Raw genomic sequence first — 15,733 nt, forward strand, 5'->3', positions numbered from 1 at the left:
TCAGGGCTTCCTCACCAGGCCAGACAACAGACAGGAGGACCGGGCAGAAGACCAGAGCCCAAGTTCTGCTCCAGGGGACACTGGACGGCCCACCCCAACCTCTTGCTTGTTCTCTCCCCTCTGTGGACAGATGGTACACACCCGGGTGGGAATGTGGACATAAAATGTATTTATTTCCTTAGTTCTGTCACAGTGAATCCAGTCTGAAATCTTGAGGTCAGGCCCCTAAGAGACACACTGGGAAAGGTGGTCAAGCCAGTTCCTGGCGCTTTGGGGGCTTGTTTGTAGGGCCCTTCAGGGAATGCCCTTGGAGCTGAGACCTTGCTCCAAGCCTGAGCTATGGGCTGCCATAAGATACCTGCCCCAGGCTGACACCAGGTCAACACTGACCTGGATGAACCAAACCCCAGAACTCAGTCATCAGGAGCAGAGTCTTAACGGCCTTGCTTTTATATCTGTGTATCTATTTCTCTTCCTCCTTTCAGCCACATTATGCTCCTAGAAGGCCTTCATCTGCACACCACAGGAACCAAATAAAAAGCCAGCTGCCTGGAGCTCAGGGTGGGACCCCTGGGTCCACTTCCTCCCGCCCACTTTGAACCTCCTCTGCACTGGCTTCTCCCAGGCCCTGACCTGCTGGGTTTGGCATCTTGGCTTACTTTCCTGCCAGTGGAAACTAGGCTCTGGACTGGCTGCCTGTGACTGAGCTCACAGGCCACAACATGCTGCTTCTGGGGGACTTCCCCTGCCTTGCTCCAGCCCAGATCCCAGGAATATCCTGCACAGCCCCTCAAGGGAATCATATGTGATCTCTTATGTGCATATTCCTTGCGGCAAGGTACTGGGCCTGATTCACTTTAGAACTCAAATGCCTTGTACCATGCCTAGGATGAGACCTGGCCTTTAGTAGTTATTCAACAAATGTTTATTGGGTGGGTGGATGGATGGATGGATGGATGGGCAAGCTGGCTAGTAAAGGTATGGATAGAAGGACAGATGGACAGATAAATGGATGAATGGCATTTTCTTTCAACTTGCCCTAGTTCCTCCCAACCCTTCCCTTCCAATGGGCACACATTTTCTGCTTCCTTATATCTCCCCTCTAGCAACCAGCCAAGAGCTGCAATGCCCCTGGGTGTGTGAACCCGGGTGTGATCAGAATGTCATACCAGCTCCCCAAGAAGGTCTCCCTTGTGGCAGTGAAACTCTATACCAAACAGCCCAGCAAATGATTAAGTTCTAACTTCTGATTAGGTTAGTCACTCATCATATTTTCCTGAAGGCTAGAGACTCTGCATTTCTTATAGTCTCGTGGCCCCTAGCCACGAGTTCTGGTACACAGTAAGTGCTCAATGAATGCTTAATCATTGGGAGACTAGAACATGTCTCCTAGACATGAGAATTGAGGCTCTCCTCTCATTGAAGAAGAAGAGATGGCCTTCCTTTCTCTACAATATTCAGCCTCTGCAAAGATGGTTTGGCATCTGTTTCTCAATCTGGGATAAATGTTCTGGATCAAGGAGTCCCATTAAAACGCCTCTCAGAGCACTTAGGGAATTATGCTTGGGAAGTCCTTCTTGGCAGCAGATAATAAATCAATCACAGCTCAAAGAAAATGCTGAGTTAGAATGGGATCATTCAGACTGAGCTAAGAAAGGAACTAGGAACACCCTTTCTGTGGAGGCCTGAACTCAGAGACCCTCCTGTGCAGCCAGGTTTGGGGACTTACAATAACCAACCAACCCAGTTTGCCCAGTATTGTCCCAGTTTTTGCACTGGAAGTTCTGCATTCTCAGTCCCAGACAAACAGGGACAGTTGGTCACCCCAGCCTGGCATTCTTTTCCTCCCTTCCTCATTAGCAGCCTTGCTGCATGATGCAAGAGCCTTGTATGCCTCTGCGTATATGTGAGCCACACCCTCCCTCCACATACATTGCCTGCAGTGACTCTGATAGCTAGGGTCTGAGTCCATGGCCAGTGAAAAGAACAAGTGGCTCCTGTTTTCAACTTTAGAGGCTGAATTCTGAATGGCGCCACTTGCGTTGCCCAGCCCTGGGCTCTGGAATAGGGGAAATTACAGGAAGGCAAGGGAAGAAAGCAATCATACCTGAAGAAGAGAGACATTGGCAAGGCTGAGTCTGAAGAGGTAGTTCCTGTGAAAATGGAAACAGACATCCTAAGTGACGCTGGTTCTGCAGGCAGGACCCAGGGAGCAGCCTCCTGGCTCGGGCCTCCTGGGATGCCAGGACTGGGTGCTGATTGCCTAGGGTCAACCCCCAAGGAGAGCTTTACCTCTATTTACTCACTTAATCTTCACACAACCCTGGGAGGAAATCCAGGAAGCTCCAAGTTACAGATGAGGAAGCAAGGTGGGTAGATGGCCCAAGTCACCAAGATAGTAAGTGAAGGGGTTAGGGGTTAAACCCAGACTTTCCTCGAAGTCCCATGCTGTCTCTGCTCCCAGCCAACTCAGCTGGCCCTGGGAGGAACCCCTTGACCCCACCTTTTCCAACCATGGAGGCTGTTAAATGTAAAGCCTCATAGCACTCTTACAGGGATGCAGACAACCAGTTTCCTCCTACTCTGGCCCGCCACCCTGACTCGCCCCTCCTCACACAGGCCAGCCATCTCTCCTGGCTCCACGTCCCTGGGTCCTGGGTCCGATTTGTTTGTTCATCTCCTGCAGTCTCTCCAGCAGTCAGTGACTCCGGGTCTGACCTTTCTGTGGCCACCTCTATGGACCACCCTCTCTCCTCTAGCCCAAACGACCCCATCCACCACCTCACCATCCCTCTCCCCACAGTCCAGCCTGCACAGGGCTTCCAGACTCATCTACCTCAAACAGTTTTCACCTTCAGTAATAAAGAGGATACTACTACTAGTAATAATGATATCGACACTTATTGAGTATCGTTAAGTGTCAGCCGCTGCTGAAATTTCTTTGCATGGATGCTGGAGTCAGAAGGCCACCATGCACAGACAGGGAGAATTCCAGCTCAGCCACCTGCCACCTTCTGAGAGCCTCAGTGCCCGCATCTGTACAATGGGTACGTGAATGGCTGTCTTTCTTACTTCACAGGACTGTGGAGACAGAGGAATGGTGTGATGCACATTAAAGGCTCTGTTCATGCTGAACAGATGCAAAGTCTTGGTTTTCCCCAACAATTTTCTTTCTTTGGTTCTTGTGTCTTCTTTGGGCTATTCCTATTTTGGTTCCTAAACTTTTTAGGAATAAAGACTTTAGAAAGTTCTGGCCTACCTCAGCTGAGGAGGGAAATGAGGGGAAAGGCTGTGGAGTGGGCCAGAAAGAGAAAGAGGGCCCCTGCTGAAGGAATCCAGAGCCGGAAGGAGATGCCGCAGGCCGGGAGGCTTCTCTTCCCAGCTCTGGCTCCAGGCCCAGGCCCCACTCAGCTTCTTTGCTGTCCTGGGGCTGGGCGGGCCTCCCAGGTGACCTTGGCTCCAGGCCTCTGCTGTCCCTCTCCAACCCCCTCCCCAAGTCCTTAGCAGAGCTCTCCCCATCCCACCCTCCTGGCCTGGGAACAGATGAGCTTCAGCTTATGGCTGTGCCCCAGCTGCCTGCTCAGGTAACACAGGCATCTGCTCACAGCTTTAACAAATTAGGGGAAACATTGCATCACTTTATTCATTTTTATCCCATCAAAAATCATTCATCACAACATTGCAGTCAGTTCTCCTGGGAGCTGGAATATGGGAACAGAGAGAAATCTCTGTAGCCTGACCCACCCTAAATCCCTTGTGGAACAAGGGAGGGTTATAAATGAATAAAAAATTTCCCTAGCCTGAATTCCAGAGGTCCAGGGGATCAAGAAGAAGGGAAGACAATGTCAGGCAGAAGAAAAGGAGGAAGGAAAATGAGCTGGAGACAGATAAAGAAAGTGGCCAAAGACCCACTACATTGGCTCTAAGAAGCCTAAGGGACCAGGTCTAGAACTGATTTTCCCCATCCATCTGAGGGCATAGCCAGGCTCAAGGATGCAGGAAAAAGTGTCCCTCCATCTTTGTGTGGGAAGCCTCCAGATAGAAAACATAACCACTTTCTGGGGAAGCCACAGAGCAGATGAGGAAGAACAGTGTGACCACAGTCATAGGGTAACCTAACCTCTCCGAGCTTCAGTTTCCTGGTCTGATCCATAAAATGGGAGTGCATAGAACCCATTTCCTGGGTTCACCCACTTGTGAAGATTCAATGATTTACTGCAGGCATGATTTACTACATGTATTAGATTAAATACATGTGTGATTTACTACGTTTACCACATGCGGTAACTGACTTACTACATACGTGACACATAAAGTAGTGCCTGGCACATGGCTGGTGCAGAATAAATGGCAGCTTTCAAAATGATTTCACAAGGTTCAGAGTAGAGTCTTCGGACGCTACCATTTGGGTTTGTTAAAGTACACATGTAAAACGAGTGAAATCAGAATTAGGTTGAAGGATCACATCAAGGCCAGTTTCCTGATTGTAATGTCCTACAGTTATGCAAGATGTTAGCCTTGGGGGAAACTGGGTGAAGGGTATATGGGATCTTTCTCTATTATTTCTTATAACTGCGTGTAAATCTACAATCATCTCAAAATAGAGAGTAAAATAATTACTCTCTTTGCTGGGAAAATAAAGTCCATCCTCTTGTATGGTTGCATATGGACAGACTCCCTCTGGGGGCACAGTCAAGACCCTCACCACTGGGTGGACCTTCAGTCAGGGGTCCTGTTTGTTTGAGGGGGTGGCCCTGCTCTTCACCATATACTCCTTTGTACCTTTTGAATGTCCTACCATAAGACAAAATAGTTAATTTAAAAATTGAAAAATTAAAAGAAAAATGCTTTCAGGCCCAGCTTCACAGAAGCCCTGTGAGATTGGTGGCACAGAGACTGTAACCCAGACTTTACAGATGAGGAAACTGAGGCTACAAGGTCAAGATCCCCCAGGACAGGAACCCAGCTCATCCACACCTAATCCAGAGCTCTGTTCTTGACTTGCCCCATTTTCATACAGCAAATGAAGTGGTGGAGACACTAAGGAAAGCTCCAGGGCAAGGCTGGTCAGCTACAGTGTGGACTGGAAGTGCTCAACCCCGTGGCCACCCTCTCCCCAACCGCACACCCACTGAGTCAGAACCTCTGGGCTGCAGAGCTGAAAAGTAGTGCAGTCCCAGGCGATAACACAGACAGACCTGCAGAGAAACTCTAGGCCTGGGTTAAGGAGACCTGGCTCTAGTCCCCACACCCTGTTGTCATGATGCTATGTGATGCTGGGAAGGTCACCTTCCCCTCTCAGGGCCTCTGCTACCGCCTGTTTAAAATAAGGACGGTTGGATGACACCAGAGATTCTCAAACTTGAGTGTGATCAGGCCACCTGGAAGGGTTGCTAAAACACAGGTTGCCTCTTCCCAGAGTTTCTGACTCAAGAGGTCTGAGAAGGACCCAAGAATCTGCATTTCCAACACATTCTCAGGTGCTGCTGGGCCAGGGACTGCACCCTGAGAGCCGCTGGGGTTGGCCCTCTCTAAGCCCCCTCCCTACCAGAGCCAATGGTCTGTGGTTTCATGAGGAATAAGCTCCTCCTAGTCCACCCAGAAAGTCTCCACAGGTCCCCCCGTAGAGTACTATCTGTTGATATTGGATCTGAACAGTGGACTAAGAGGTCAGGCCACAGGCAGGTGAGGTCCTTCGGGAAAGGTTCTACCCCTGCCCAGCCGTCCCAGGTGCAGGCCGCCAGCTGGCCAGCAGGGGGCTCCTGGGCACCTTCTCTGCATGGAGCTCCCAGGCAATTGGCCCAGAAAACCATTCTGACAGCCGGGCAGGGACCGGGCAGGAGGTGGCCAGCAGGCGTCCCTGCCCTCACTAACTGCCAACCACAGAGGCCTGCAGCTGGCTGAGATTGCAAGGTCAAGAGTCACCCCCATCCCCACCCAGCCAACACACACTTCCTTCTGTGGGGGGACAGACATCCACATGGAGAGGGCCCAGCAGAGAGGATGGGGCCCAGCACTCAGGTCTGCCCAGGTGAGTTCATCCTGAATAATATTCCCTCCACCCAGCTCCAGGTCCCTGCACTTCCGGCCCCGACCCTTCTGCCCCTTGTTACCTGGCTCCCACAATGAGCTGGTTCCTGGAGGGGTCCAAGGCGAGCTGGGAGAAATCCCTGGCTCCAGGGTAGGTGAAGTTAGAGACCCACGGCTGCAGATCTGGTGGAGGGAGAGGCAACCCTGTGGTTACTGTTGGGCCAGGGGATCCCAGCTGCACCGCGGCAGACCACAGAACAGAAGGGTAAAAGTCAGGGGGAAGTGGGGCAGTGGCACCCGGGAGACCTGGTGCCACCTGCCCACCTCTGTGTGCCCCCAGGGACTTGGGAGTGTGTGTTGTAGTCATTGTTCTGCCACATTCCTTAGCTTAGAGGAGGGCACTACCTTCCCAGCAGAGGCACGAAGGGATACCTATACTCGCCCTTGACTTCTCCCAGACCCTCACTAGCCACAGGAGTACACACTGGCAAATCCTGCCTGTTCTACCTCTACACTGCCTCTGAAATCCATCCACTTTTTTCCCACTGTATCCCACCCCCATCCAAGCCACCACCAGCTCTTGTCTGGAGCAGTGCCAACAGCCTCCTAACCAGCCTGGCTTCCAGGCCAACCCCTCGAGTCCATTTCCCACAAAGCAACCTGAATGCTTGTTCTCAAATGCAAATGTGGTCATGTCACTCTCCAGCCCAGAACCCATCCACAGCTCCCAACTACCCCCAGGAAAAGTCCAACTCCTGCGAAGGCCCTTGGGTTCTGGCCTACTGTCCTCCCAAGTCCAGTGCCTGGCACAGTGATTATTTACTGATCCCCTGAAAGAATGATGCCTCACCTTTTACATTCCCTAAACTCTCCACCCCAGCCACACTAAACAAACACTTCACACTTCCCCAAATCCATCCCACAAGAGCCTGCAAACTTTGTGCTTCTGTTCTCCCTCGATGGAACAATTGCTGTTCACCCCCATCCCTACCTCCTCCAAGAAGCCTTCCCTGCCTGCTTCAAGCCAGGGTTAAGGGCTCCCATAGTCTTCTACTTTACTGCTACACTGTGTGTCTAGCCTGGTAGTTTGTCCTGGGGGCCAAGAAAGACTTTGCTTCCTAGATCTCCAGGCTCAGTCCAGCACCTAGCAGTGTTTGAACAAATATATGAATAATCCTCAATCCCTTCTTGTATGAGGGGAATTGGATTTTCAGACAAGATTCTGCAGAGGTGGGAGGTGCAGAGATTGGGCGGTCAGTGTCCACCCTGCCTCCAAGGAAGGTTGTTCCCAATCAATGCCTTTCAAAGGGACTGGGTGGGCAGAGAGGAGACCTCACAGCCTCTGGGCGGATGGGGAGTGGTCTGGGAGGGCCTGCTTAGAAAGTGCCAGCTGACTCTCCCTGTTTCCCTCCTGCTGGAGACACACTTCTCTCTTCTTGATTCACAGCCTCCTGATAGCTCTCCCTCAGCCTATGCATGACCCATGGATGGGTGGGAATTGGCAGCAGTAAGGAGAGAGCCATGGAGCAGAGGAACTTTCCTGCCGATGGTGATAAAGATTCAGGGTAATGGGAGGCACTGTGCTTTCTCCCCACAGTGCCTTAGCAACTGACTCACAGAAGGGCCAGAGGAGAGAGAGAGAGAGAGAGAGAGAGAGAGAGAGAGAGTCTGTGTGTGTGTGTAATCCAAAGGAAATAAATCATTGCTCATTATCCCTCCACTACAGAGTAAAAGCAGCCCTTCATTTCTGCACGACAGGCAAACACTTAATCGCTCCCTGGAGAACTGGAGGTTTTGCGAGTTGGATGTTTTTCAGAAAACTGTGATAGGCTTGATTAAAAAAAGAAGAAGAAAGAAATTCTGCAGCAAAATGAAGCAAACCCCTTGGGCCTGCCTTTGCCCCCAGCAGGTGATTATAGGTTGGTGACTATAGGTTGGCAAGAATTGTCATGTAGTCACGACGGCTTTTGGGCAATATAGGATAAGAAGTGGATCTGGAGTCTGGTGGATTAGGTTTTTAGCTGACCTCTCAGAAAAAATATTATATTACCTTAGAAATGAAACCAAGGGTCCTCCTCCTCCAGGAAGCCTTCCTGGATTACAACCTCTCCACCCTGATCTTATTTTGCTCCAGATTCTGTCTATTCTTTCCATTCTATTCGCATTGTATGTTATGGTGTATTTGACCACTCTGAATGTGGTCAAATATTTTCTGTGTGTGTAGGGCGGGGTCTTCCCTGTCCCTATGAGACTGGGAGCTCCCTAACAGCAGCAAACACCTTAATTTCCTCCTTCCCTTTCAACAAGGGCATTCCAGATGTAGGCAGCTAAATGAAGGAGGAGGTGGCATGATGGGTCTGCAGTAGATACTCCATCTGGGGACTTCCCAGCTCAGTCTTCACTTACGCCCTTTCTTGGGGAGGAGGGGAAAAGAAGAGGAAACAGGGTAGAAGATGGGGTAAAAATGGGGAGGTGGGGGTGGGGGCATGGAGGGTGGTGGCCTCTTCCAGTTTCCATTCCTCTCCCAGTAGCCCTCACCCACATGGGCAAGGGGGATGGGGGAAGTGGGGAGAGAAGGGGCCAGGCATAGCACGGGGATCCTGGGGGGGCCTTGGGAAGGGAACCAGCCTGCTCATATTAAACAGGCCAAGGGGACCAGAGGGAAGGCTGTCTTTAAAACACCAAGCACGTTCTGAGCTCCGTGTGCGGCAAAGGCTTTGGATAGTGACTTTAAGAGAAAAATGACATTCTCCATGACGTGCCTGTGATTTTAATTATAGTCAATTCAATTACCCACCTTGTGGATTAACCACCACCAGTGTTAAGTCCAGGCTGGCTTCTCCTGCTGCCTGGAAAGGTAACACTGGCAAATGAGAGAATATGCAGGCTGAAGAGAAACACAGCTTGGCCCCCCTTAAGAGAAACCCACAGGAGAAAATTTAACCTTACAAAACAGAAAAACAGCAGTCAGATTCTGCGACTGGCAGCTCCTCTAGGGTATTTAGGGGTTATTCACAGCTCAGTCAGGTGTCAGGGGAGAGGGAAACTCACAGATACAAGGCTGGCAGCCTACAGATTGGTCAGAAAGGAAGTGTAACATCCTAGGGGGCTTGGAGGCTGGGGTTGGTGCTGTCCTTGATTAGGGCAACTTCTCCTGAACACAGCATCCCCAGAGCACAGTCCTTTGCCCAATGGGAATTGAGTCCCTACTGTGTGCTCAGCAGTGCTAAGGCATGTGGGAACACAAGAGAACCAGTCCTGGTCCAAGACCAGAACCAGTACCAGCTGGGCTGAGGGACCAAAGGCAGTGACTTTTAACCAACAATACGAGATCATTAGGTACACAAAGGAAACTCTTGTTCACCTCCGAGGCCCCACAGCATCCCCTTCTGTGCCTGGCACAAAGCAGCGCCCAATAAAAATTCGGCGAATGGATAGGAAACTCAAAGCTGTCAGAATGGGGAAGAGGAGGGGGTCATTCCTTCATTCTGTAGGAGGATGGGGTGAGAAGTCAGATTCATTCAATTCATACCTGAGGATCAAAAATGGTCTCAAGGGACCCAGGCACACACAGAAGACATCTCCCACCTCTCTGATTTCCTCCCCCAACCCAATTTGCACAGATAGAGACCTGCCTGGTGGGGAGACAGAGATTCCCCGGCTCTCCTTCCATGTCCTTGCCCCCAGACTCAGCCAGGTGAATATTGCCCCCAACAAAGCCCTTGGGAGGAAATGTTTCATTAGAAGCTGCCACAAGGGCCCCAAAGTGAGGAGGGTAGCCCTAAGAATCCACTCCTTCTGTCCCCCTCTGTCCTCTTCAGTGACAGCCACCAGCACTCCAGGAGCCATCAGAAGTCTGAGGGTGTGCATGCATTTTGCATGCTTAGGACATTGTTAATTTACTTTAATCCACTTAAGCTTTCAAAGCCTTGGATCCCAGCTCAAATAAGACAGCACCGAGAAGACAGCTGGAAACCTTCCTCTTTGAGAGGAGCCAGCCCACAGCTGGGAATCCCACCCTTCCACAACTCCCCCAGACTCTCATGCATACTGCCTCTCCCACCTCTCAAATCCTAGGCCTCATTGGTTGATTTTTCCAGTTGGGTTCCATCTCGCCCCACCCACTCCTGCAGGATGATGCTCTGCATGTCCTCCTGTATGGTCCACCACTGGAGCATAGAACAACGGATCACTCTGCAGTGGGCAGTGGACAGAGCACTGCACGTGGAGTCAGGAGCCCAGCACTGAGGACTGGCTCTGACAAGCCTCTCTGGCCCACCACACCTAGGCCTTCCCATCTGTAAAAGGCAGTGACGATCTCCTGGCACTGCCTCCCCAACAGGGTTACTATGAGGAGGAAACCCTCCAGTGTCGATCAAACTTAAGAACCTGAGGACCCCTGAGACTACATCTGCAGATCCCAGTGTGAGCTGCCAAGGAGGTGGTGGTTCAAGAAGTACTAATGTGACTGTAACACAACCATGACTCCCCCCAAACTGGGCAACAGGTCATGAGACAATGTCTGGGATGCTCTGGTATTTGTGCTTTGTTTTTTAGCAAGTATTAGAATGTATATACTAATTTTAGAAACTCTTATCAAGAATTTCCAGACCCCTTGGAATATGTCCAGTGATTTACAGATCTCAGTTTGGGAAACACTTTAATAGGACATTCTCATACCCTCCCTTGACAAACAGAAGGAGTTATGAGTCACCAGGGCCCTTGCACTGGGGTTTCCCAAGACCCTAAAGAGAGGGATCCCTGAAGCCCCTTAGAGCAGAAGGAAGCTTTCCAGAGATCTCCAGGCACCTCCTAATGCATGAGTCATGCTGAGACCCCCAGCCACCCCCACCCAGGGCATCCACAACTTCCTTTTCTAGCAAAAGACTCCCCTTTCCCCAGGTTGGCATGCATGAAGGGCCTGAATAAATTACCGAAAGACAAAAATTAGACCCCTCTAGCCCATTGCTGCCCATCCTTCTTAAAACATCCAGCACCAGAGGTAGAGTCTCAGGACCCCGGGACCTAGCAGTTAATGAACATCCCGAGGACATCCAACAGCCAGAAATATCCTGCCAAGGTCTGACCTAAGTCCTTCAGGACACGGCCATTGCAAGACAGGGCCACGTAGGAAGCAGCTCTTACCTTCAAAGACCACGGTGGGGTGCTCGCTAACGGCGCACAGCTGCTGCTCACTGCTGGGCTCACTGGAGGCATCCTGGGAGCTGGAGAAGTGGGACACCAGCAGTGTGAGGCTGGGCAGCAGCAGCGAGACAGCCAGGCGGCCTGCAAGCACCATGGTAGGCCCCTCTGCGGTCCTAGCTCCGGGAGGCAGACAGGGGAGAAGACCTGCAACGTAAACACTCAGTCTCACCAAGCGCTCCCTCCATCTGGGCCCACTTCCCTCAATTTCCTTGTAGTTATCAGTGCCCCCACAGGATTTGAAAAATAAATTTCTATTGTATTTATATTACTCAGAGTTTGCTCTGCTCTAGTAAATGCAAAGATATAGATCATTCCCTGAAAGCTAATTTCCCTTGTAATAGCATTCTGTACAAAACGGACAAATTATAGTGCCTTTTCTATTTATGATCCCAAATGGTTTAAAATTAGTTTTAATGATAAAGGTAGTATCTTAGGGAGTTTAATAAATGGAGCTGAGGCCATGGGTAGCTATTTGTAAAATGATAAATCTGGATCCATAACTCATACTTTATATACTAGGAAAAAATTCAAACAGACAAAAGATTTCAATATTAAGGATAACAATCATAAAAATACTAGAAGAAAATTCAGGCAGGATCCTTTATATCTTGGCATGGGAAACCATGGCTCAAAATCCAGAAGCCATCAAAGAAAAGATAGATAAATTTGACTACATTAAAAAACAAACACCTGCACTTCCCCCTCCTCTCCCCAAAAACAACATCAATCAAAATCATAAGGAAAATGACAAACTAGAAAAAATATTTGCAATTCATATCACAGACAAGAGACTAATATTCCTAATATATAAAGAACTGAAACTGCCTTTGCAAAAAGTTTGACAGTGCAGGAAATCTGACCTAACAGACTCCATCTTGCTTCTAGCCTGCAAGTTGCCCTTGCTCTTTCCTAGGCTTAGGCCAAGCTAACTGTGGAAGGAATTTAGTTTACAGTTTAACTTTGAAGCAAAGAAGATTACAGCCCCTTCCCAAAGCAAACCACCTCCTTGCTTGGAGATCAGACCTCCTTTGTAATACTAACAAATTAGCCACAGGATAAGACAGTATAGCTCAGGGGTCATTCAGCCAGATGTCACAAGATTCCTAATTGCTCCTATAGATAACATTATTGTAAAACCTGAGATTGGTGTTCTAGGTATTTTTCAGACCCTGCATTCTGTTGGATCAGCTGGTGCCACCCAGACTGCTAAACTGGTTCATCTGACCTTGTGGCCCCCCCAACCAGGAACTGAACTCAGCACAAGAAGACAGGCTTCAACTCCCTATGATTTCATCCACAACCTAACCAATCAGTACTCTCCACTCCCTAGCCCCACTGCTTCCCAAACTACCCTTTAAAAGCCCTAACCTCTGAATTTTGGGAGAGGCTGCTTTGAATAATGATAAACTCCTGTCCTTCTGCTTAGCTGGCTTTGCATCTATTAAGTTCTTTCTGTATTGCAAAAACCCACTGTTCTCAATGCATTGGCTTTTCTGGACAGCGAGCAAGATGAATTCATCGGGCGATTATAGAACTTCTAGGAATCAAGAAGGAAAAGACTAACAATGCAGTAGAAAAATAGGCAAAGAATATAAATACAAACAGGGGCTTAAAATATGAATGACACTTATCCTCACTCATAATAAGAGCAACACAAGTTAAAACATAGACTGAGATACCACTTCTCATCTATCGATTTAGCAAAAATCCAAGTTACATGCTGCAGTCTTTCAGTGAAGCAGTGGGGAGAGGGCCACTACCATATACTGCTGTGGGGGTTGGGGTGTGCAAGATGGTACAATACCTGTGGAGTGATCCTGGCAATATCTGGCAAAACTACCCATGTATTTACCCGTTGACCTAGCAACCTAATTCTTTGTGTCTACACTCTTGCTCCTTGAAGTGTGTTCCACAAACCAGTGTCGATTCACACACTGGAACAACTCCACAGTCACAGAAATGCAGAGATTTGAGAGTCAGTGTTTAAAAATCTTTACAATAATTTGACAGAGTAATTTTATGTGTATTGAATCTAGTAACAAAATATTCAGGCTTGTACGCTGCATGTTTTATTTAAATTCATTTCTCTAGTAATTTACTTTTATTGAATTTTACATAAGTATCCATCTGTGACAGATTGTAAATTGAAAAATCAAACCTGCCTCTTCACAGATAGTTGAGAGGCAAAAACAGATCACAGAGGCACCTGCACATGTGCAAAGTGACTTACCAACGAGATTGTTCATTGTGCCATTCTTTGAAAGAAAAGAAAGGCAGGAAACAACCAAATATTCAGAAACAGTAGATTGCCCAAATAAACTAGGGTGTATCTTCACAATGGAATATTATGCAGCCATTAAAAAGTGTGAAGATTTTCTCTATTTATTTTATTTTATTTTTAGAGAGACAGGGTCTTGCTCTTTCGCCCGGGTTGGGATACAGTGGCATGATCATGGCTCACTGTAGTCTTGACCTCCTGGGCTCAAGTGATCCTCCCAGCTCAGCCTCCCTAGTGGTTGGGACCACAGGCATGCACCATCATGCCTGGCTAGAGGGGCATGTTCTGTTGTAAGTGGAGGGGTTTTGTTCTGCTGCCCAGGCTTTCTCTAGGTTTTGATATGGAAAAATATCCATATCAAAAAAGTAAAAAAAGCAAGGTGCAAAACAGCTTAATAGCATGGTAACTTTTGTGAAAATAAGAGGGTAAAATAAGAACATATGTATTTATATTTGCTTATATTAACATTGATATACACTAGAAAAATAAACCAAAACTAATTTTAGTAGGTTATCTATAAGTAGCAAAATGGGAATCAAGGCTTCTCAGTAAATATCTTTTTACATTATTTTCATTTGTGACCAGGTAAACATATTGGCTACTCAATAAAGTTTTTAGATTTAAGAAACTTAAACAACTAGTTTGGGTTCACTAAAACTCCTGGAAAAGGCCTAACATTTGTCTAACTTGCCACCTTCCACCTCCTCTCTCCTTCGCTAGTCTATCCAACATGTCACCAAGCCCCGCTGACCCTACGTATCTCAAAGGTCTCTAACCCAGAGTGACCTCCTTGGTGTCACTTTCTTCAGCAATGAAATGAAAGGTTTAACTAGATTAGGGATCCCCGACAGGAGCTGGGGTGAATCAGAATCATTCCCCTGAGGGGGCAGAGTCCTGGGCTGGCAGGTATGGAATTCCCGGGTGATTCTGATGAGCAGCTCCCAGGGTAGAATCTGGAGGACTAGAGGGCTGGGGATCCTTCCTGCTGTAAGAGTTTTGCCCCAACCCTTCCTCTCTCTTCCCTTCCTACTGCCCCTACCTTACTCCAGGTCTGGAAAATTACAGTAGGATTACTTTTTTCCTGCCTAAGTTTCTTCACATGTGTGTGAAATGGAATAATACCCATCACTGAATGGCTGCAAACCTCCAAGGAAATAACAGGATGAAGCCAGAGCACCCAACTGGCCCCTTCTCCCCTCACTCTCTCCCTGGTCTGCACCCCACAGGGAATTAGGACCCACAGCACCTTTTTGATCCCCTTATCCTCAGGCTCAAACTTGTTCATACTTTGCTCCTCCCCAGAAGGGCCTAACCATTCCTCTTAGCAGAGACCCTCTGGGAGGGAGATTTGGTCCAAACCTACTCCCTTGAATGGTTTTTCACACTGTCACTCACATGGAATTTTTCCTCAGTGCTAGCCTGGGTCCGTCCTGTGGCATGGGGTTTGGCCGTGCTGCCCATTCTTGGAGCCCACCAACCCCTTTTCCTGACATTGACCCCTGGCCCCTCAAACAAGGCCACAGGGCTGGGGAAGAGGGATTCAAAGGGCAAGGCCAAATCTCTGGAGCCAGATAACCTGAGGCCCAGTCCTAGCCCTCCTCCTTGCTAGCTGTGTGACTCTGGGAAAAACACTTAACCTCTCTCTGCCTTAGTTTCTCCAAACTGGGGATGATAATAACAATATCAACTTCTTTAGCAGTTGTGAGGAGGAAAGGAGTTATTACCTTTAAAAGGCCTAGAGCAGTACCTGGCCGACACTGAGTGATCAACTAGCATGAGTTATTCTGGTGCTCTGGGGAAAGAGGAACAGGGACTGGAGCACTTCCTTTTGCCCTCTGACACTTATGCTGGATGCCCTCTGCCTGGACCTCCACATGTGCCCTGGCTTTCCTCCTCCCTGCTCTGCGCCTGGGAGGTGGATGGATGCGGGGGAACTGCATCCAAGGAGGCCCTACTTGGGTTTGGCCAACAGAGGGAGGAGAAGGCAGCAGAGTGAGCACAGCTGCATCCCTCAACAGACCAGAGCTCATCTGCTTCCAGGCTTCAGAAGGAAATCGCTCCCTCTGTCCTTCCTTCAGAACTAGGGGTGGTGCCGCCTCCTTGCTTACCAGCCCCTGGGTACTGCACAGGGAGTTATCCCATATGGTTCCCAAATCCCCCTCCTACACCTTTGTAAACAGTTCCTTTATTAAACTGCCCTCACATTGCCCCAAGTGAGTA

At 48.9% G+C, this 15,733-nt stretch overlaps 1 protein-coding gene across 8 annotated transcripts in view; it reads right to left on the reverse strand.

The window, feature by feature from the left end:
• The window catches only part of SEMA5B (semaphorin 5B), a 116,760-nt gene that overhangs the window by 28,324 nt on the left and 72,703 nt on the right, over positions 1-15,733 (reverse strand). For all 8 annotated transcript variants that reach the window (XR_010118637.1, XM_055259851.2, XM_063630671.1 and 5 more), the window contains exons 3-5: positions 11,176-11,379; positions 6,114-6,213; positions 2,108-2,153 (exon numbers count right to left, since the gene is read on the reverse strand). Coding sequence is in view for 7 of the 8 variants with exons in the window: in XM_055259851.2 (XP_055115826.1) it covers positions 2,108-2,153; positions 6,114-6,213; positions 11,176-11,379 (350 nt within the window). In the remaining variant the exon portion in view is untranslated. The remainder of the gene's footprint in view (positions 1-2,107; positions 2,154-6,113; positions 6,214-11,175; positions 11,380-15,733) is intronic.

Source organism: Symphalangus syndactylus, chromosome 21 (genome assembly GCF_028878055.3).
Source record: "Symphalangus syndactylus isolate Jambi chromosome 21, NHGRI_mSymSyn1-v2.1_pri, whole genome shotgun sequence".
In the NCBI taxonomy this organism is placed as follows: domain Eukaryota; kingdom Metazoa; phylum Chordata; class Mammalia; order Primates; family Hylobatidae; genus Symphalangus; species Symphalangus syndactylus.